Source organism: Babylonia areolata, chromosome 10 (assembly GCF_041734735.1).
Source record: "Babylonia areolata isolate BAREFJ2019XMU chromosome 10, ASM4173473v1, whole genome shotgun sequence".
NCBI classification, from domain to species: domain Eukaryota; kingdom Metazoa; phylum Mollusca; class Gastropoda; order Neogastropoda; family Buccinidae; genus Babylonia; species Babylonia areolata.
Genome location: NC_134885.1, coordinates 13,466,281 through 13,489,797, shown reverse-complemented (window position 1 = coordinate 13,489,797; position 23,517 = coordinate 13,466,281). Strand labels below are relative to the sequence as shown.

Sequence of the window (23,517 nt, the reverse complement as noted above, 5' to 3'; positions counted from 1 at the left end):
AATGTACTGGCAAAGAATTAATGTCTGGCATCAATGCATGTGGAGGTTAATCTTCTGCCCACATGGCAAGCATACGTTTAGAAAATGGCACACGTGACAAAAATAAAGGAAAAACAACAGCAAAAAACAAAAGTTGCACCAGCATTCTCGGAGTCCTATGAATAATCAGCACTGAGATGTGAGACGATTGGTCCTTCCCCAGGAGGACGATGACCAACTTCCAGAATCATCAGGTCACCCAGACCCACATTCTGGACATATTCCCATCTCCATTCCTGTACCCAATGAAAGCACACAGTCCTTAGACACTGAAAATGCAAGGAGCAGTAGCTCAGTAGTAATGTTCACGACTAGGAAGTGAGAGCACAGGTTTGAGTTCTATATACGGACCAGAATTCCCCCCCTCTCCCTTATATTTAAGATGATGCCGACCAATGGCGACATGGGGATAGCTGTCCTGTTTATTTTGTGTCAAACGTGTGTGTGTACGTGAGAGAGAGAGAGAGAGAGAGAGAGTGTGTGTGTGTGTGTGTGCGCACATGTGCATGTGCATGTGTGCGTGTGTGTGCATGTGTGAGTATGCACTTCTTCTTCTTCTGCGTTCACTCGTATGCACACGAGTGGGCTTTTACGTGTATGACTGTTTTTACCCCGCCATGTAGGCAGCCATACTCCATTTTCGGGGGTGTGCATGCTGGGTATGTTCTTGTTTCCATAACCCACCGAACGCTGACATGGATCACAGGATCTTTAACGTGCGTATTTGATCTTCTGCTTGCATATACACACGAAGGGGGTTCAGGCACTAGCAGGTCTGCACATATGTTGACCTGGGAGATCGTAAAAATCTCCACCCTTCACCCACCAGGCGCCGTCACCGTGATTCGAACCCGGGACCCTCAGATAGACAGTCCAACGCTTTAACCACTCGGCTATTGCGCCCGTCTGTGAGTATGCACAAGTTTTTACATTGATACACACTTGTATGTATCCTAATTTCTACTGTATCTGTGTTTGTGTATGATTTTCGATTTATGTTCGTACCTTGTTATGTACTATCCCCCCCAATATTCCTTGTGACCCCGGTACACTTGGTAATAAAGTCATATTTTATTCTATTCTATTCTCTCTCCACTACCTTTGGGTTGTGGTCTGGGTGCTGGTCATTCAGATGAGAAGATAAAGCACCAAATTTGAGCTCAATCACTTAGGAAATGTGTGGATGAGTAACTGAGCATCTGAAGACAACATGTACAAGCAGTCAGGCAAAACAAATGCTGTAGTTGTTAAAAAGTTACAGTTTTGACGCCCACCACTGTTGATGTGGCAAAAATGTCAGAGAAAAGGGGGGTGGGGAGAGGGGCAGAGGGAGGAAAATCTATATATAACACAGCATGTGCTGCCCCCCTAATTATACAGAGAAAGAGGGGAAGCTTGTAGGAGTGGGAGAAGGGGTGGTGAAGGAGATTAAAAATTCCAAAGTTAAAAGACTCACACACTGAGTAAATTCTGAAACTAAAAAGGTTTTCAAAACCCCATCACTTCTAAACCATGACATCCACAATCAGTTACATAGGCAGATTGCATACACCATCATTACGTATGGAGATGTGAAGAAAAAGTCAGAGTTAAGAGAAATGTAACTGTTGCAATCAGTTCACAATTTCAACCCTGGCAGGCTGTTTGCGAGAACAATAAATAAAACATAAAGTAATATGCTGTTCAACAAGTCAATACTGTCTTCTCCCAGATAGGACATATGGCAAATCTGAGTCTTAAAGAACTCTTTAGTCGATCAGCTATTTTTAATCATGCTGATTTTTGTTAAAAACAAAAACTTGAAACAGTATATTGCACTTTTTGACTTATGACAAATATTGCTGGTTTTACACATAAATGGTGCGAAAAAAACCCCAGCTATTGAAGAGTCTGATTTTTCATATTTGATCTTGCTGCTCTGTGTGCAAACAAATACTAAGTATTGCACAGAATGCATTCCACTTTAAGTGAATGTTTTGTGTATGCTTTTAAAAATATTTTCTTAAAAAGACTTTTATCAACAACGCACAAGGATTGGATTTGAGATTCTCTTCACAAAGATAAAAATAAGTATGCACGTATACACATACAAGTGTGTGTGTGTGTGTGTGTGTGTGTGTCCCTAGTTTCAACACTATCAAAAGCTGAATCTTCCTCAACTGCCAAAGAGATCTGGCACAGGATTCAGACATAACAGATTCACACAGCACTGCACAGAATCTGAGATGTTATCCACCTTTATCTAAATATATAAAGAGATAAATTCATATTCATGCTTAGCCAGCTGTCCGTCAGCAAGAATGCAAATATGTACACACACATTGTGCACAAAATGGTACAATGTTCATCAAACATAACTCAGCAAGACGTTCCCTGCTTATTTGGAAAACTTAACAAAATCACATGAAAATCATATTTAAAAAAATCTCACAATGGATGAAAGTTTCCTTCACAGACATGCATACATAATTCAATGCTGTAAACGACAGGTTTTGTCAGAAACAGATCACAAATAGTCACAATGTCAATGGAAACCTTGAGTCCTCAGATATGAGATTCTTATCACGACCAACACATATAATAATATAACATAAAATAGAACAGGACCAGCCAACATGAAATAAAATATCCACAAAGAAAGCTTACAAATTCAACAGATACTCCAGTTCATGTAAATCTGAAAGTCAAACAACAATTTCTAAAACAGTAATATAAGGCAGTACTTTGTTAAAATGAGGATGCACCTTCTTTACACCAATAAAATCACTAAGAGGGTTGGAATGACTTATGCCTTGATTCTTTCAAGAATCATAACTGAAAATTGTTCGTTGCTACTTTAAAACTGCATGCATAAATGAAAACAAGAAAAAAAAATTACCCTGTCAAACTCAAAAAGAGACATGGTTACCTCTGTAAGTCAACAATAACAGTACACACCTGCAGTGCTGTCACTATCAGCCTCTGGCAGTCTTTTCATTAAGTCCAGATCAAAATAATATGATGGTGATGAAAATCAGTTTTATTTTTGGTCCACCACAAATGTATGCCAATGGATGCAAAAGGTGTGCATTTACATGCTTTTCTTTTAATGACTTCACCAGAAACCTTCTACAGAAACACATGCATGGTCCAATTCAGTGTGTTTCCAGTTGAACAGACACGACTGCCGCTACAGTTTCTATGTGACAGGTATGAAAAAACATTCACTTGTTCAACTTCAAAGAAGTGCTTCCAGTTTTCACAGATATGCTTTAGACCTCTTGATTCAGTTAAAAAATGTGACACATCTTAGTTGTGATGACCATTTTTGTTTTCTTTTTATTTCTTTCATTTTCATTTTCATATATTTTTTATCCAGACTGTTATTTTAACCAGACTGTGTCCAACAAAATCAAAGTGACGGCAGATTTTGTGGCTGGTGGTTCAGAACGGAACTGCACTACACCAATATGACGAATGTTGGAAAAAAAAAAAGCAACTTCAAAGCAGGAACGTGGACCCAGTCATATGAAAGCTGTCTCCAAAGTGCAAAACCTCTCTGTCTGATAGTTATCAGGAATGACATCTGCCTGTCTCACCACAAACTAACTTCAAGGAAACATTCATTCTAAACTATGCCACTTTGAATAGAAACTGTCTACTTCAAAGGTTAAAACTGTGCACCATACATGTCAAAAACCAAAACACTGTAAATGCCTGTGTCAGTGTACAGTTTTCTTTTGCCTGCTTGAAAAAAAAAAAAAAAAAAAAGAAGAAAAAACAACCAAACACACCATAAACGTCCATGGTGATTTCCATTAACACTTACATTCATACACATGCACATTTACATCCATGCAAACACACACCCACACACACATATACAGACACACACACCCACGGAGAGGTGGGTCTGACACAGGAGAGCGACATAAAGGGAGAGCATTAGGTGGACTGCCGAAGTCCTGCCTGCCCGTATCCTTTCTCCCTGAAGAGGCTGCGAATCATCAGCACCTGCGTCAGGCTGACCGTGATCATCACAAACACCTGCAACACAGCACAACAAACGTGGATATTGTATTGTATTGTATTGTATTGTATTGTATTGTATTGTACTGTACATTGCAAAGGATCATATTGTATTGTATTGTAATGTATTCCATTGCTTTTTGTTGCGTTGTGTAGTGTTGCGCTGTGTTGTGTTGTGTTGTTTTGTGTCACAACAGATTTCTCTGTGTGAAATTCGGGCTGCTCTCCCAGCTAACAAAAATGACAGTAATACAGTTGACCAGTCACAGACAAACCAGATCAGACAAACCGCTGTATCAGTACAATCACACAAATTCAAACAGCCTATGTATTATGTTCTTTTGTTTGCTTTGAATGTGCTATACTTTTTTCAAATTTATGTATGTAAAGCATTATTCTACTGATGTACTATCCCATGCTGTCTTGTAGCCCATAAGCTAATTTTCCATGGGGACATTAAAGTGATCTGATTGATTGATTGACTGACTGATTGATTGATTGACTGACTGACTGATTGAGCAACAAAAAGAGAGAGAGAAAGAAAGAGAGGGAATGCATGAATGAATGAATATCTGTTGTCTTACAGTGGAGATATTAGCACACTGGCTGACCAACATATCTGCCGTTGTTCTAAGAGGCACGCAAACATATACACAAGTAAACGTAGTCATACTCAATACATGTATACATGTACAAGGAGTACACAGTGTCAAACTAAGAGAAAGAATATCGCGCTTGTGTTTACGAAACGGAAGTGAGTAACACACTACAAACACACACACACACACACACAAAATGCATACACCTCGCATGAATGCTGCACACACAGAGAGAGAGAGAGAGAGAGAGAGAGAGAGAGAGAGAGAGAGAGAGAAGAAGAAAAAAAAGAACCTGGAAAGCAGAGAAGATGTTGACACGCGACAGGTTGGCCTCCACCACGTTGCGGTCCCTGGCCTCGTGGATCTTAATCAGTAGCTGCAGCTGGATGGACTTGTCCAGGTGGCCCTTGGATCGATCAATCACTCCCTGTCAACCATCAATCACTCCCTGTCAATGATTAATCACTCCCTTGTCAACCATCAACCACTCCCTGTCAACCATCAGTCACTCCCTTGTCAACCATCAATCACTCCCTGTCAACCATCAGTCACTCCCTGTCAACCATCAACCACTCCCTGTCAACCATCAGTCACTCCCTGTCAACCACCAGTCACTCCCTGTCAACCACCAGTCACTCCCTGTCAATGATTAATCACTCCCTTGTCAACCATCAGTCACTCCCTGTCAACCATCAGTCACTCCCTGTCAACCATCAACCACTCCCTTGTCAACCATCAATCACTCCCTTGTCAACCATCAATCACTCTCTTGTCAACCATCAACCACTCCCTGTCAACCATCAATCACTCCCTTGTCAACCATCAACCACTCCCTGTCAACCATCAATCACTCCCTTGTCAACCATCAATCACTCCCTGTTAACGATTAATCACTCCCTTGTCAACCATCAATCACTCCCTGTCAACCATCAATCACTCACAATGACTCCCTGTTAACGATCAATGACTCCTTGTCAACCATCAATGACTCAATCAATGACTCCCTGTCAACAATCAATCACTATCAATCACTCCCTGTCAATAAACAATCATTCCCTGTCAACGATCAATCACTCCCTGTTAACAATCAATCACTCTGTTAATGATCAATGACTCCCTATGAATGATCAACCACTCCCTGTTAACAATCAACCACTCCCTATCAATGATCAACCACTTCCTGTCGTGTCCAACCACTCCCTGTTAATGTTCAATAACTCTCTGTTAACGATCAATGACTCCCTGTCAATGATCAATGACTTGCTGTCGACGATCAATGACTCCCTGTCAACAATCAATGACTCCCTGCTGATGATCAATCACTCCCTGTCAACGATCAATGACTCCCTTGGAACGATCAATTTCTCCCTGTCAATGATCAACCACTCCCTGTCAACGATCAATGACTCCCTTGGAACGATCAATCTCTCCCTGTCAATGATCAACCACTCCCCTGGAATGATCAAACACTCCATGCCAACGTTCAATGGCTGTGTTAATGATCAATGGCTCCCTGTGAATGATCAATGACTCCCTGTCAATGATCAACCACTCCCTTGGAATGATCAAACACTCCCTGCCAACATTCAATCACTCTGTTAATGATCAATGGCTCCCTGTAAATGATCAATGACTCCCTGTGTGAATGATCAATCACTCCCTGTTAATGACCAACCACTCCCTGTCAATGATCAACCAATCTCTGTTAACGATCAATGACTCCCTGTCAATGATCAATGACTCCTTGCTATTGATCAATGATTCCTTTGGAATGATCAATGACTCCTTTGGAACAATCAATCACTCCCTGTCAATGATCAATCAATCTCTGTTAACAATCAATGACTCCCTGTCAATGATCAATGACTCCCTGCTATCAATCAATGACTCCTTTGGAATGATCAATGACTCCTTTGGAACAATCAATCACTCCCTGTCAATGATCAATCAATCTCTGTTAATGATCAATGACCCCCTGTCAATGACTCCCTGCTATCGATCAACTCCTTTGGAATGATCAAGGACTCCCTTGAAACAATCAATCACTCCCTGTCAATGATCAATCAATATCTGTTAACAATCAATGACTCTCTTGGAACGATCAATGACTCCCTGTCAACAATCAATGACTCCTTTGGAATGATCAATCACACCCTGTCAACGATAAATGACTCCCTTGGAATGATCAATCACATGATGTCAATGATAAATGACTCCCTTGGAATGATCAATCACACCCTGTCAATGATCAATGACTCCCTTGGAACGACCAATTACATGATGTCAATGATCAATGACTCCCTTGGAATGATCAATCACACCCTGTCAATGATCAATGACTCCCTTGGAACGACCAATTACATGGTGTCAACGATCAATGACTCCCTTGGAACGATCAATCACACCCTGTCAATGATCAATGACTCCCTTGGAACGACCAATTACATGATGTCAACGATCAATGACTCCCTTGGAACGATCAATCACACCCTGTCAACCCCACAACAAACACATGGACTGACAGGAAAACTATTTGCAGAGACCCAGGCTTTGACACACAACCAACAGACCTGGAGGGACCTGGCGAACAGTTCTTCTGTGCGGCGACCCAGTGACTGGTCACAGAGTTGAGGGAGAAGAGAAAGAAGAAGTCCTCAAATCTTAATGAATGATACTGCTGGTTTTTGTTTTTATGAACATGAATGAACACACCTGACCACACTGAAGAAACACGAACTGAAGTGGTATAAGCACATCTCACAATCAGCAGGACTTGCCAAGACAATCCGTGCAAGGCACAGTGCGAAGGAGGAGAAGAAGCAGACAGAAAAAACAGAGATGAGGGCAACATCCCAGAATGGACAGGCCTGAGACTGAGGGACATCCTGAGAGAGACAAGAAACAGGCAGAGATGGAGAGAACTGGTTGCCAAGTCATCAGGGGTGCCCCTACTGTTGTCAGATTATTTGTATTTGTATTTCTTTTTATCACAGCAGATTTCCCTGTGTGAAATTCGGGCTGCTCTCCCCTGGGAGAGTGCATCGCTACACTACAGCGCCACCCATTTTTTTGTATTTTTTCCTGTGTGCAGTTTTATTTCTTTTTCCTATCACAGTGGATTTTTACACATAATTTTGCCAGGAACAACCATTTTGTTGCCGTGGGTTCTTTTACGTGTGTATGCTGCACACGGGACCTCGGTTTATCGCCTCATCCCAATGACTAGCGTCCAGACCACCACTCAAGGTCTAGTGGAGGGGGAGAAAATATCGGCGGCTGAGCCGTGATTCGAACCAGTGTGCTCAGATTCTCTCGCTTCCTAGGCGGATGCGTTACCTCTAGGCCATCACTCCACTCAGGAACTCAGGACAGAGGAAGAAAATGAACACATTTTATCTAAGAAGGAATTGGAAAAGTTATCAGCTTCTTATTTTTTCATCTGCCCCCCGTGGACACAGAAAAAGAAAGGAAAAGGAAAATGTGAACAAAAGCAGAAGCTTTAAATGATGTTTTACATACAACATATCTAACAACAGTTCAAATGCAAAGCATATTAAAACCACATGCAACAATGCTTGTGTGTGTGTGTGTGGTTTGTGTGTGTGTGTGTGTGTGTGTGTGTGTGTGTGCGTGTGTTCCTGCATGTTTGAGACACAGAGAGAGACTGAGTAGAAAGAGCAGTTATACAGATAAGCATGAACATCACTTTGATACTGCTTTAATAAAAGTTTTGTTAGATAAATGTGTATGTGCACAAACACAGAAAACATACACATGCACATAAATGCACACACGGAGGACAATCCCTCCTCCCATCCCCACCCAACCTCTAATCACATGGGGGAGTGACTGAATTTTGTAATACTGAATTTTGAACCCAGGGTCCTGTGTCCTCTTCACTTAAGTGCATGTCTAAATACCGAAACAAAGTAAAATAAAGGGGAAAAAACAAATTTAAAAAAATTGCCAAAATGCAAACACAGAGATCTGTATAATACAGAAATATTCTCATGTATGCAATCAGATGCATACAGCACACAGACATAAATACATACACACAGTGACACAAACTAACACATACAGACACACAGTGTCACACACACACACACACACACACACTATCCAATGTCGATCGCTCACTCTACACTGCATCATGAAGATGGGGCCAAATGAGGCATGCTTTGAGTGCATAACCACTTTTGTTTATGAACATACCAGCTGGTGCCTTCCAATATTGTATCAACAAAGAACCACAAAAGACTAGCAACATTTGTACAATGTTTTAGAACAGTGTAAAACCTCAGAAACACACTTTGCAAACCTTTTTCTCTCTCTGTCAACAAAACAGGCATTAAAACTAAGCAATCATACGTTCTGCAGACTCTTCAAAAATACTTATAAAAGAAAAAAAGAAAGAGAAAAAGCCCCGAATTCTCATAAAAAAAGCTCATATTTAGGAAGCTGATCCTTATTCACTGATATATGTGGTAACTTGAGCTTCATCTTGACAATTGTGTTTCAGGGAATAAGTGAATTATTACCAAGCTGTTTTTTTTTCAAACACTAATGTTTAAAAAAAAAAAAAGAAGTTTCTTTTATGAACACAAATCTTTCAGAAGTGGAAATCCTATATGTGATGCAAAACTACACATGCATATGCACATACACACACACATGCACACACACACATACACACTCACACACATTTTGTCTGTGTCTCAGTAAATTATAACCCCCCCACCCTGCCACACACACACACACACACACACACACACAAAAACTTTGCAAAAACTTTGCAAGACGCGCAGGCTGTACTTTCTTCCCATGTCCTCTTTTTCTTCTTCTGTGTTAATGGGCTGCAACCCCACATTTACTCATATGTAACTGTAGGTTTTTACATGTATAAAGTTTTTACCCTGCCATGTAGGCAGCTACACTCTGTTTTGGGGGTGTGCATGCTGGGGACATTACTGTTTCTGTAATCTACCAAGTGCTGATACTGATTATGGGGTCTTGGGCTTGCGCATTTGATTTTATGTGTATGTATTCATATAAAGTGTGGGTTGAGGCACTGCACGACAGTTGACCTGGGAGACTGGAAAAATAAAATCTCCATCCTCAACCCACTTGATGCTGAAACCTGGATCTGGCCCTCAGATTGGATGTTGTGCACTTTAACCACTCTGCTCTTGTGTCTTTCCCCACACATCCAGTGACCTCCGCCCTCTGACCTTGATGTCCTCCAGGGTCATGTCAACCATCTCCTGCACCTCATCCATGTCAAACTTCCAGTCATCATCCTCCTCCTTCTCCTCCACCACCAGCTCAAAGAAGACCACCTGCAGCAAGAAAACACCCACACATTCATGTGTACATTGTCGTCAGTCATGTCTCACTGTGACCATCAGCACAGCAGAGGAGGCAATTGCTGTCCCAACTATCTGCCTTAAAATTTCATTATAGAGGAGAGTATCTTGCCCAAGTTACATCCCCACTCTCTCAGCCAAGATGGTTTTAAAACAGCCAGTGTTGAGATAGTCCCCAAAGGCCAAGTAGCCCCCAAGGCAACATCACTAAGAGCCATTGCAATCTTGCCTCCAAGTGAGAGTATAGTCCTTCACAAAAGACTAAGCTGTAAATGAATTCCACTGCTGTGGAGAAACCATTGATCATACAGCTCTCACTTTGCTGTTGTCCCAACTGTGAGATTGTGCCAATCTCTGATATAAGCCAAGCATTGAGCATTTAGCATGTCTGTAATATATAATAATAATGATAATGCAGATTGACACTCACAGTTCCCAGGCAGGGAGCTCACGGCATTTATAACAAAAAGTTAAACATACATAAACATACTTGCATCAGTTACTTCACACAAGAACAAACGTGAGCAAACACAAATACACCTGCACATGCACACACACAACCAGTGTCAGCACTTGTCCAGTGTTAACTCTTTTGTGACAGAATACATTAATTTTATTATCAGGAAGTATGGTGTTGTATTGTACTGGTGGCAAATGGTCCACTGGAAAAAATATAACTTTAAAGAATGGAACCATTTCCACATATATGAAAAAATGGTGACTGCTGGACCTTTTAAAACGAAAATGAAAATATTAATAGGCGGTGTAAAACCAAACTTGACAAAGAGTCTTAGACTGGAAATGTTGCTTTATCTTCATTTTAAGGTACCTCTGATTTTTCACCACCTAATACTGTTTTTAATTTCCACATAAAGATTGCATAAAATAAAATTAAGCCACTGTACATTGTTCCAAACCTTCAAAAAAAACTTCTTGACCCGTGAAACATCAACACTGGGAGCATGTAATGAAAAGTCAGGTGGAAAAGGGTTAACCCCTGAACCGCTGAACCTTGGTGAAACGACATCAGTGCAGCACCGATTTGAAGGGCAATATACACTTTTAATGAGTACTTTTAAGTGGTGGCACTGATTTTTGTCTGAACAAAATGAGAAATATTACAAAGAGGAAGAAGTTGTTCAAATAAACAATGACCTTTATCCTGATCTGTGAACTCTATGTTATCTCAGTGAGGCAACTACAGAAACAAACACACGAAGAACTGTGAATGAGTGAGGTTTTATCTATGGTTCTTCTCTTTCCTTTTCTTTTCTTCCAGCCAGTGAAGAAAGCCATGTGTACAGCACTTGGAAAAACAACAACAAAATAACCAACAACAAAAAAAAAACCAACAAAAAAAACCTAACTAAAAAAAGAAAAGAATGAAAAAATGTGCTCCATGGATTTGCATGCAACTGAGGCCACCCAACCACACCCATGCACGCACGCACACACACACACACACACACACACACACTACATACACACACGCACACACACTACACACACACACACTCACACACACACTCAAATAACCTTGGATGCCATGCGACTGAAGCTGTTGCCGAAGCAAAACTTGTACTCCCCAGTCATGGTTGTATGGATTCTGAAACAGGGGAAAGATCACAAATTCAAATATAAAAGTGTCGAAAGTGTTCTCTCTGTATCATTTATTATATCCAGAACAGACGAAAACTTGCTTCATTAATATTGTTTCTGAATCACTTTTGTGGTGATGTTTAACAAACAAAAAGGAAAGATTTTCCTTCTTACTCTGAAATCGATGAAGTATCAAAACTGTTTTCCAGGTGGTCTTTTCAGGACAGAATAAAAATATTTTGATAATCTCATACTGCACCCTGGCAAGACTGATAAGACTTCTGATCCAGTATTCACCACAAATCAAAGTCTGAGGCCCTGTTTCAGCATGGAGTTGTGTCCTTGAGAAAGGCATTTTGCTCCATTTTCTTCACTCCACCCAGTTGTGACCTGACTACAGCTGGGGAAGGTGACAATGGTGGAAGGTGAGGACTGTGGGCCCTACCCTCCTACGCTGAGCCCTGGACACAGTTTATATGAACTCACTGCCCCAGTGGCTGTAAAACACTATGGGGCCTTCAATTCTAACTTCACTGCTAAGTGACTTGTAGTTCATTCAGCAATGTCTATTCTTAATCAACATGTATAAGGCACCATATCCCCCCCTCACTCCCCCTCCCCACACTCACACCTCCTTCCCTGCCACACTGAATTTAATGAAATGAAGAAAAATGAATGGGATATATTTTGTATGGTGCGTAAAAATTCCCATACTTATGTTGTGTATTTGAAGTACCACCCACACAGAAATACACACCTGACAGAGACACCAAGAAACAATCTCGTACCTAACCACACACACACACACACACACACACACACACAATAAGGATTGGTGCAGTCATGCAGATACTAACCATACTTGTGATAATGCTACAAATCCAGTTTGTCCTGAGACTGCAAGAAAGAAATGTTCTTTCTGATTTCTTCAATAGTGCTTCTTTTTCTTTCACACACACACACACACACACATACACATGCACACACACAGACACATACTTACACACTGCAACAGCTGGTCTACTTCATTACTTGAAGCTATTTAATGATGGTGGCTGATGTGTTGGTGAAGGTTATCCAGGTGTAAGAAAATTTTACAACAGCTTTTATGTGCACACACAAAAGGTCCATCAAGTTGCTTCATAGCACCACATACTGGGATGCTCCAATTTGTTATGTAAATCCAAACTACTTTGCATTCTTCCTTATCTGAATATCTCTTCTTGTTCACAAGCTGTTATGCACCATGAAATCTAAAATAGATATTGTTGACTGAGTGACTGCTAATACAGGTGTGTCATAGATCAGTTTGAACGCAAAAGTGAAGTTTTGAAGTTTCACCAGTTTATGTTACAATTTTCCTCTTTCCTCATCTGAGAGAAACCAAAATGAATCCACACAACAAGGCAAATGAAGCTACTGACTGAGTTCTTGTGCACCAAGCAGCACACAGAGTGCAGGTAGTTTCCTTTAAACCTGTCATGGTTGTTGAGTACACAGTCATGTAGTTATTTAATTCAAAACCATGGTTCCATATACATGCTGACTGTCAATGATATTTGCTTTCTATTATTTTGATTAAAACACCTACATGAATACCTATGTATGAACATGTGTGTGTGTGTGTGTGTGTGTGTGTGTGTGTGTGTAGTATTTTGCACAGCTATTTGTGTGCAGACAGCATCTGACCCAGACGTGGGGGGGGAGTTTCTTCTTAAAAAAAATGCACCTGTTCAGCACATTTCAAATCTTCCCCGCTCAGTATCCAGTAAGTCATGAAGTGAAAACAAACTGCTCAACACTTTCTGCCCATCAAAGATTCGTGCTCTGTCACAAGTGACCCTGATCTACTCCAGCACTGTCAAACGTTTGATGCTCAGCTATGACTGGTGGTGGTGGCAACACTGTCAAAACAAAACCTTCCTGTGACAGGACAACCTAAACACCTGGAAATGGATATACTGTAATACAATACAGCCTTGTGGTCGTAATTGATGCCTTTCATTTTTTTATTTTAAAGTATTTACTTTGTTTATCTTGTTTAATTATTTTCATTGTTTTAACTGTATTGTATATTGTTTAACAGTAATGACTGTTTCATTTTATGTTAACGTTTCAGACATACCTAATGTAGGCTCTCAAGGCCTGACAACAGTGTTGGGTTTATGGCCAGGTCAGGCACCTGCTTTTTTCCTTGCTTTTCATTTTAACAGGGATGTGGTGTACTGTATATGGACCAGTCTGTATGTCTGAAACATTCCTGAAACTGGAACTGAAAAGTTGTGGTTATACATAATGAATCTGCTGGAATTAGTGGAAAGAAGTTAAAACATATTTTTCTTTGCTGATGGAGCCTAATGGAAAGAATGACTGTGTGTGTGTGTTCATAACTGTGTGTGTGTGTGTGTGTGTGTGTGTGTGCGCGATGGTGGTGGACTAGGAGTGTGGTGGGGGTGTTGGGGGGTGGGGGGAGTATGTGCGAGTTGCCACGGTTTTCTGTGATTTTTAACTCACTCAGTACGGCCAGTCCTCTCTTCTCCTCTACACAGACCCCTCGGATGTCCAGTGAGTGTCTCAATGACCCAGCCTTTAGCTTCCGTCATCAGAACTGTTGTCAACATTCACCTCTTCAGTATAAGAGCGTTCCGCTTGCAATATTTTGATGATGGTAACTGGGATGAAACGCTGTTAACGTCGTCTCTTTCGCTGTTCGTATGGAGAGAGTTAAGATGTAGAGTGGCTGATGATTGAAGTCTCTATAAGTCTTGATAAAAATCTAAGCGTGTGGACATGATACAGTCATTCTCAGGAAAAATCAGTCAGCCTCAGCATTATCCCATTATCACCAAGGTCCAACCCATACAAGTGGAAGTAAAACAAAAAAACATTTGCAGATCGACAAAAAGAAAACTGGGTGACACCGCACTGTGGCTGTTCTTGGGGACAGCAGCCCAAATTTCACACAGACAAATCTGTTGTGACACAAAAGCAACACAATACAAAACAATAGCCCACATTTCTGTTTCACCATTCACAAGACAATCATCTTTGTGCAATTCACACCTGATGTTTATCTTTAAAAAAAAAAATCAACAACCTCAGCTTCAAGCACATGTACGTCATTCAGAAGCTATTCCACAGCCCAGAAAATTATCCCTTTCTCTCACCCCCGAAAACGGAGTATGGCTGCCTACATAGTAAGGTAAAAACAGTCATACATGTAAAAGCCCACTCATGTACATGTGAATGAACATGGGAGTTGCAGCCCACGAATGAAGAAGAAGAAAAAGAAGAATCCTTTTCTCTTGAAGATGGTCCAAAATCTTGAGCAAGACATTGCTTTCCTTTGCTCTGAGCACTTGACCGTATCTCAAATGAAAATATTCAGCTCCAGGCAAAGTTTTTTTCCCCTTCAAACCTGGACTTCAGTGCAAGATGGTATGGTTGATTTCAACAACAATGGGCTTTCACCCCTAAGGACAAGTTTTTCCAATGATTTCATGAAACATGTGGTTGGTAGACTATCCTTTCCTTCTTTCCTCTCTCTCTCTCTCTTGTGCGTGTGCACATGCTTCTGTGTTTTAAGGTGTTGACAAACTTTTGTTTTGACCCCATACCGACCTGAGTTCTGAGTTCTCTCTCTGTGTTTTTTTGCTTCACATTATAATATCCTATATATACCTGGATGTTTGACTGTCCTTGTGCTTTTTCAATATTCTTGTAATTTTTGTTCACTAAAAGAAACTTCTACCCCTGAGAATTTTTTTTACCCTTTTCTTTGTCAAATATTTTCATGAAACTTTTAACCCATTTCTTCGATTATTACCCTTTTAAAGAAAGGAACTTCACAGAAACTTTTTATGTTTTTTTTTTCTCAATTTTTTATTTTTTAATTTTTTTTTATTTGGAGGGGGTGGGGTGGGGGGTCTGTCCTCATTCCATATTCTTCAGTTCCAGTCTGCATCCCCCAAACAAAGCGACTTACGTGCCCGTGTTCTCCGTTCTGCGGTGCTCTTCGATCAGAATCTCTCCGTCCGGGGCGGAGACGACAAAGTCAATATCCAGGTCCCCCCCATCTATCACCTGTGGACATGAGACAGGAAAATGTGTCACTAATGTTTTCCCTCAAGATGAGGTTTAAGGTCTGCTGTTGTTTGGTTTGTCTTTCGTCCTATGAGCCAGAGCTGTTCATGTCTGTGAACGACTGGTGTGTAACCGTTTTGTCTCTGCACAAGATTCAGTGCTATAATTAACACTTTATCCATATTATCATCATTACTGTTCAACTTATTGTGAAATGAAATGATTTGAAACTTAAGTCACAAGCAGTGAACAGTTTTGGCAAGTTGGACCACTGATCATGAAGAAGATGGAAATCAGAATGATGGGACTGGTAGTACTAGCTGTTGTAGGGGAGGTGGAAGGACTATATAAAAAAAAAAAAAAGGATTTGTGTGTGCGTGTGTGTGTGTGTGTGTGTGTGTGTGTGTGTGTGTGTGTGTGTGTGTGTGTGTGTGTGTGTGTGTGTGTGTGTGTGTGTGCATGAGCAAGCATGCATGTTCTCATGTGCACATGCACTTAAAATATTTTTTTATAAATAAATATTACACATGCAGTTGTGTTCATATACACTCTGAAGCAGATTTGAATGTGGCAAATAATCGACAGCTGGTAAACACACATAACTCCAAAGGCAAAATGCACAGGCTAAGGTGCACACACACACACACACACACACACACACACACACACACAGTACAAGACAGTGTAAACACTGAATGATTTATAAATAGGGAAACAGAGACAGACAGACAGTCTAGACCAGGCACACAGGCCAGAATATATAACACATTATTCTCCTCTCTAGAAATCAACACCAGCTTAAATTAGCTTCCATTCCCTACTTTTTCAGCCCAGAGAATTTTCCATTCAATGCAGTATTGCAGCAGTCAACCCTGGCAACATGTGGCTGGAAAGAGTAAACCAATCATGTTGCTCCATGTCAACAATCAATACAGGGATGGGGGGGGGGGGGGGGGTTATGTTGTCATAAAAAAGACATCACTCAGGGAACTCAGTGTGAAAAGTGCAAAGCTTGTGTGACCATTATAATTTATAGAGAGAGAGAGAGTGAAAGAGATAGTGAGGGAAAGAGCAAGGGAAACAGGCAGACTCAGTGAGGGAATGAGAAAGTGTGTGTTGGTGAGTATTCATGCATTGTCAAAAACATAGAAACCCATCTGTCACCCAGAAGATCTATTTTGAAATCTGTAAAATTTAAATATTTATATATTTTTGTCAGTCTTTGCCACAATGAGGACTCATTACTGGTTGAAAATCACCACTGCAATAATTCCCCCAAACCTGTGACAATCCATGAGCAATAAGACAATAACTGTAAGGTTAAAGGTTAGTTTAGGGTCCTTCAGCCTTCTGATTGTTTCACAGCCACCGGGGAAGAGAATTCATGACCATTTATCAAGGGCTCAACATTGGAAGGTGAAGCCCAAACCTCTCCTTCCGCTGTTTTAACTGTCCCCAATTTCAGTCAGGTAACCCATTCACACCTGGGTGGAGTGAGGAAAACTTCTCAAGGACACCACACAATACTGAAATGGGCGTGGGACCTCAAAGTGATCACTGGATCAGAAGGCCAATGCCTAACCAATTTTGCCATAGCGAGAAAGACAGAGACAGATTCACAGTCACAGACAAAGAAAGATAGAGAGTAAGAGACAGAGACAACGTTTGTGCTGACACACTGAAAATAAACACTATTGTTTTCCATTTAACAAGGTTAACACAGTGGGGATGTGGGGCTGATCACAACACGTAATCATATCTCTCATTGATTGCGAGGATCATGGCCACCTGTCACTACTTCTTCAGTCCTTTCCTTGCCCCATTCAGTCATTCTCATATGAAAGTAAACTGATGTCCCATATGTAGCATGTATTTAACACACGCAAAAGAACTCATGGCAACAAGAGAACTGTCCCTGCAAAAATTATGCAGTCAAATCTACTTATCACACACACACACATCTATATATAAACAAAAAAAATCTGTGTGTGTGTGTGTGTGTTGTGTGTCTATGTGTGAGAGAGTGCATGCATGCGTGTGTGTATGTGTGTGTGTTTGACTGAAGCCAAACTGAATGACATAATCATATAAAACAAATGAGCACCTAAACTAAAGGCAGCTTTTATTCAGTTCTTATTAGGTAGACAGCCAGTTGTGCAAATGATTCATTGTTTGTAAGTTTGGTCTCTGACCAAGGATAGGCATTATATAAATATCCATATCAGTCAATCAATAAGAATCTATATCAATCAATCAAACCACTGGTTTAAGTTTCATGCTTCTGGGGCTGAACATCCAAGTGGTTAAACCTAGTGTGGAAGTCCAAGTGCCATCAGTGTACAGAGAGCCACAAGCGACAGATCTTGGTAAGGCCACTCACAAGAGGAGGCCCTACACTGCTGCTGAGTCGCTTTGGTGATGTTCAGTGGTGCCTGTTCTTGTTTCTCATACTGACAGGTGCAATAGCCAAGTGGTTAAAGCACTGGACTTTCAATATGAGAATCCCAGGTTGGAATCTCAACAACAGTGCCTGGTGGGTAAAGGGTGGAGATTTTTTTTTTATCTCCCAGGTCAATGCATGTGCAGACTTGCTTGTGCCTGAACCCCCTTAGTGTGTATACGCAAGCAGAAGATCAAATACCAACATTAAAAATCCTGTAATCCATGTCAGCGTTCGCTAGGTTATGGAAACAATAACATACCCTGCATGCGCACCCCTGAAAACGGAGTATGGCTGCCTACATGGCAGGGTAAAAACGGTCATACACATAAAAGTCCACTCATGTTCATACAAGTGAATGCTGGAGTTGCAGCCCATGAACAAAGAAGTTTCACATACTCCATGTTTGCAAAGCCCCCCACCTGTTGGTGGTATGTTTAGTTACAGGAACAGACTATGCGAGTACCAAGTATATATCCCCTGGAGGAGACACAGCCACCACATCCCTGTGACAGCCCCCATAAATCTAAAGGTTAAAAGAAGGTGAAAGGACCAGGGAGGTACTGTGGAAGAGTTGGTTAAGTATTAGACTTCAGATCCTCCACAGATAGGGTTTAGTTAATTGCTGGAGCCAACCAACTAAAATACAATTACAGAAAGGAAAAAAAATTGTTACAAGTTTATACCATAGAATTAAATCATTTAACCCACATTATTTGCCACACGATAACATTGAACTTTTTTTTTTTTAATTCCACATCACTTTTGGTGTTTGAAAATGGAACGATGTATGAATGCGAGCGAGAGAATGCGTGGGTGGGTGAGTGAGTGTGTGTGCGCGTGTGTGCGTGTATGTGGGAGAGAGCGGCCACATTTTCCCTTCAAGACTGAATAAGTAGGATTCACAACATGGCGAGGACGCTCACTCTGTTAATCAAAGAGAAGTGGAGGAAAGAAATGTGGGTACCGCCGAGAGAGAGTACGTGTGTGTGTGTGTGTGTGTGTGTGTGTGTGTGCGTGTGTGTGTGTGCGTGCGCGCGCGCACATGTCTATCACTGTGTCAATGTGTGCGACAAGGTGGCTGTTGCTGACGTTGACTGTTGTGTTGGAAAGTTCGCCACTGTCTTGGGGGTAAGAAGAAACGACCAAAAAGATAAACCAACGCACCTGGTACTCCAACTCGGCTTGAACATCCTCTTTCAGGTGCTCCCAGAAGCAGTCTGTGTTTCCAGCTGCGACTTCAAAAGTGAGATCTTGATCAACACCGTGACAAACTCGCAGAAAAACTAGCACGCCCACAGTAATCGAAACTAACACAGACTTCCTCGCCTCCATATTGTTTGAACCGGCAGGTTGTGACTGATTACACAAATCCAACGAACGAACCCAGCTGAAGCGCTCACCCACAATAACAAGTGAAGATTTCAATAACTGAGCTTTAGCTCACGTCAATACGTGGCACGTGCCGCAAAGAAGATGAGCAGCTGTTTCACTTGACTGCCTGCGTGATTGCTCTGGAGATGATAGCAAAAGCAGTCAACAGGGTTCAAGCTGAACGTGGTCACACGTGGAACATTATTGATCGTCTCAGTGGTCCGACCAATAACTATTGTACTGAATGATAAACAACTCCCTCGCTTTCTCTGTTGACCGCCTCCTGTATACACACACACACTGTCTGTCTGTTCACCTCACCTGCAGCGGGGATCTCAGTTTAATTATCTACCTGATAAGTCGAAAGGCAGACGCTATGTTTATGATAGAGGTGATTATGAGACAATGAGGCATGCACTGGATGACATTAACTGGAAAGAGACTTTGGAACTCAAATCTGTGGATGAGTGTTGGTCTCGCATTACTGATAAATTGAAGGAATTACAAGATAAGTATGTGCCATCTAAAGAGTTTTGGACTGGAAACAAAAGTTACAAAAAAAAAGACTGTCCCACTTTCTGTTTTGGAAAAGATACGATTGAAAAGAAGGACCTTCAGATGGTATAAGAAGTACAGGACGACTGAAAATTATAATGCTTATGCACGTGCTCGAAATCAGGTTAAGAGGGCATTACGAAAAACTACCAAGGAAAAAGAGATGTCTATTGCAAAGAACATTAAAAGTGACCCAAAGAGACTGTTTAATTATATTGCATCACAAACTAAACCAAAGGAGATTATTCCGAACTTAAGCACACCTGGTGGAACTTTAACTAACAATGACAAAGAAAAGGCTGAGGTCCTAAATTTGTTTTTCTCTAGTGTTTTCACAGTGGAAGATGTCACCAATGTTCCTTCTTTTGAGTCAGAATGCAAGACTTCAACAGATTATGTTGAAGTTTCAGAAAAGATTATTGGTGACAAACTTTCACAGTTAAAAGTAAATAAAGCCACTGGTCCTGATGGAATATACCCTTATTTGCTAAAAGAATTGCATAATAGTTTCGCTATTCCCTTAAAGATTCTGTTTGTTAAGACTGTATCACATGGTAAGATCCCACAGGCATGGAAAGTAGCACAAGTAAAACCAATATTTAAGAAAGGTAACAAACAAGACCCTGGAAACTATCGACCAGTAAGTTTGACATCGGTTGTATGTAAAGTTTTTGAAGGTTTCATACGTGATACTTTGAATAAACATTTGATTGATAACGACTTACTGTCTGATTATCAGTTTGGCTTTACCAGTGGTAGATCCTGTGTGACTCAGTTGTTGAATACTGTACATGACTGGATGCAGTCACTTGAAAACAATAAACCAATGGATGCAATTTATCTGGACTTACAGAAGGCGTTCGATAAAGTTCCACATAATAGGTTAATTGCTAAATTGCAAGGGTACGGTATTTGTGGTAAATTGTTGGAATGGATAAAAGACTTCTTATATGAGAGAACACAGTACGTATCAGTAGGGACTGTACTGAGTCATCGTGTCCTGTTAAGGTGAGTAGTGGTGTTCCCCAAGGCAGTGTCTTGGGGCCCACACTCTTTGTATATTATATAAATGACATGCCTGACATACTAGACTGTTTTGTGAAAATCTTTGCAGATGATACAAAGATCTATGAGGAAGTAGATTCTGATGTTGATAGATTGAAATTACAAGTTAGTATTGATAATTTAGTACACTGGACTGATAGATGGCAAATTAAATTTAATAGCAATAAATGTAAAGTTTTACACGTAGGCAGAAATAATCCACATTATAAGTATTATATGAATGGTACGGACTTGCAGGAGACTTCATCGGAGAGAGATCTTGGAGTCATTGTTGACTCTGGTCTCTCTTTTGATGTTCATGTTAATGAAACCATTAAAAAAGCCAATAGATTGACCGAAATGTTAGTTGGAAATATACAGTGTAAAAGTAAAGACATAATGGTGCCATTATTTAAGTCATTAGTCAGGCCAGTCTTAGGATATGGGAATGTTGTTTGGAATACGGGTTTAGTGAAACATATAGACAGTATTGAAAATGTTCAACAAAGATTTACTAAAAGAATCATTGGCTTTGCTGATATGGACTATGAAAGTAGGTTGCAAGCACTTAAGTTACCTAGTTTAGAATATAGAAGACTGCGTGGTGATTTAATAGAGATGTATAAAATGACACATGGATTATATGACAGCAGAACTATAAACTCTTTGTTTACATTGAATGAGAACAGTGCCACAAGAGGCCATTCCTACAAACTATTAAAAGTTTCAGTTAAAACCTCCAGATTTGCACATTTCTTTACTAACAGAGTAACAAATGTTTGGAATAATTTGCCACAAGACGTTGTTTCCGCAGGAACAGTGAATACATTTAAAAATTATCTTGATATTCATTTAAATAATTTTAAATACAAAACTCATTTACATATTTATTGATTTTTCAATCATTGCGCACTCAATGTTGAAAAATGCACCAGACATATGTGGGGACTCTCTTTTTCTTCCCCACTTCAAGCGGGCAAAAGGCCTTGTCAGGCCTACATCCCTTGATATTGATATGATATGATATGATATGATAGTCCTCCGTGTTAGTACGGCGGTCACCCCGGCCGTGTCGATATAGTCCCGGCGTGGTCCCATACTCCCCCGGACCGATACTCCGTCTTCTCGGTTGCTAAATAGTGTGTGTGTGTGTGTGTGTGTGTGTGTGTGTGTGTGTGTGTGTGTGTGTGTGTATGTGTGTGTGTGTGTGTGTGAATCAGACAGACAGACTGAGAGAGAATCAGACTGCATGATGGCCACGACTGATTACTGACCACAGCTGACCATGACTTGTTGCCACAGAGCACTACTCAAACCACCAACCACCACATGTTGCTAACATCTTTCTGCAGTTATGAGTACTTTAAAAAAAATAAAAAATTATGCAGTGTTCGTACATTTTAGCCAGTTCTGATCACTGACCACCACTGATCACTAACCACTGCTGAAACTGACTACTACTGACCACTGAAACTACTGATAACTGACCACCACTGACCACTAATGAGCACTTACCACCACCAATCACTTACCACTGATGGCCACTGACAACAAATGACCATGTGCACTGCTGACTACTTTCCTTCCTTGACCACAAACCACTATTGACCAGCACCTAAATGTTTATGAATGATTAAATAGACATCAGCCTCGGGTAACATAGCTCTGGGTAAATATAGACCTTCCAAAGACATTTTTGGGGTAAGATATCTCTGGGGAATACAAACCAACCCAAAACATAAGTGGAGAGACATAGACCTGGGGAACTTTGATCAGAGAGGGGGGATGAATAGACCTATGGGAACATACAGACCTGTGAGAACACAGACCTGCTCTCTCACTTTCCAATATAGCCGAGGCAGAGGAAAGACACTGGCGCCAGTCATATTTTATACAGATTTCAATACATCTTGCATTATTTGCTGGGCTGAAAACAGAAAAATAAAAAAAAAGTATTAGAAAAAAAGATATAATTATAATATTATACATGTCAGATGCAGGGTGCTCAAGCCATACATTAAGTGATGTTCATTTGTTTTGTTCAGTTTTTGTATTTCAGCAAGATGCAGAGTACACACAGTGATCTTAAATATATTTGACATTGGAAATAAGTGTGTATATTATATATGATTTGCTGTATTTCCCAATTTTACCCAAGATCCAACTGAATAGCATGAACTAAAGAGCACAAGCAAACAGGTTGTTAAACTCAACCTATAAATGTTACCACTAGTTTCAGTTTCAGTGAGGCATCAAAGCAGTTCTACCCTACATATAACCTAAAGTGGTGGTCTTGGTTCTAGTATTTCAGATGCTAAGGTTTACCAGAAAATTGGTTAAAATAAAAACCAATCAGCAAGCAAAATATATTTGTGTTTATCTTAAATCCTATTGGTCTGACCTTAAAAAA

The 23,517-nt window shown here is 40.6% G+C and overlaps 1 protein-coding gene across 1 annotated transcript; it reads right to left on the bottom strand.

The window, feature by feature from the left end:
- Positions 1–207: 207 nt before the first annotated feature.
- On the bottom strand, positions 208–19,723 carry LOC143286801 (transmembrane emp24 domain-containing protein 1-like). The gene is made up of 6 exons (XM_076594595.1): positions 19,302–19,723; positions 15,597–15,694; positions 11,549–11,618; positions 9,878–9,985; positions 4,939–5,073; positions 208–4,065 (listed from the first exon to the last, which is right to left on the bottom strand). Exons 1-6 carry the CDS (start codon positions 19,467–19,469, stop codon positions 3,964–3,966), a joined length of 681 nt encoding a protein of 226 aa, XP_076450710.1. The 5' UTR covers positions 19,470–19,723; the 3' UTR covers positions 208–3,963.
- Between the last annotated feature and the right edge of the window lie 3,794 nt (positions 19,724–23,517).

What these genes read in the sequence shown, in the direction of transcription:
- LOC143286801 (XM_076594595.1), bottom strand. Translation starts at nt 19,469, where the DNA reads ATGGAGGCGAGGAAGTCTGTGTTAGTTTCGATTACTGTGGGCGTGCTA. An exon ending in AGAACGGAGAACACGGGCAC is followed by an intron (nt 11,619 to 15,596) that starts GTAAGTCGCTTT and finishes CCCCTGTTTCAG; the next exon opens with AATCCATACAACCATGACTG. An exon ending in TGACCCTGGAGGACATCAAG is followed by an intron (nt 5,074 to 9,877) that starts GTCAGAGGGCGG and finishes GATGGTTGACAG; the next exon opens with GGAGTGATTGATCGATCCAA.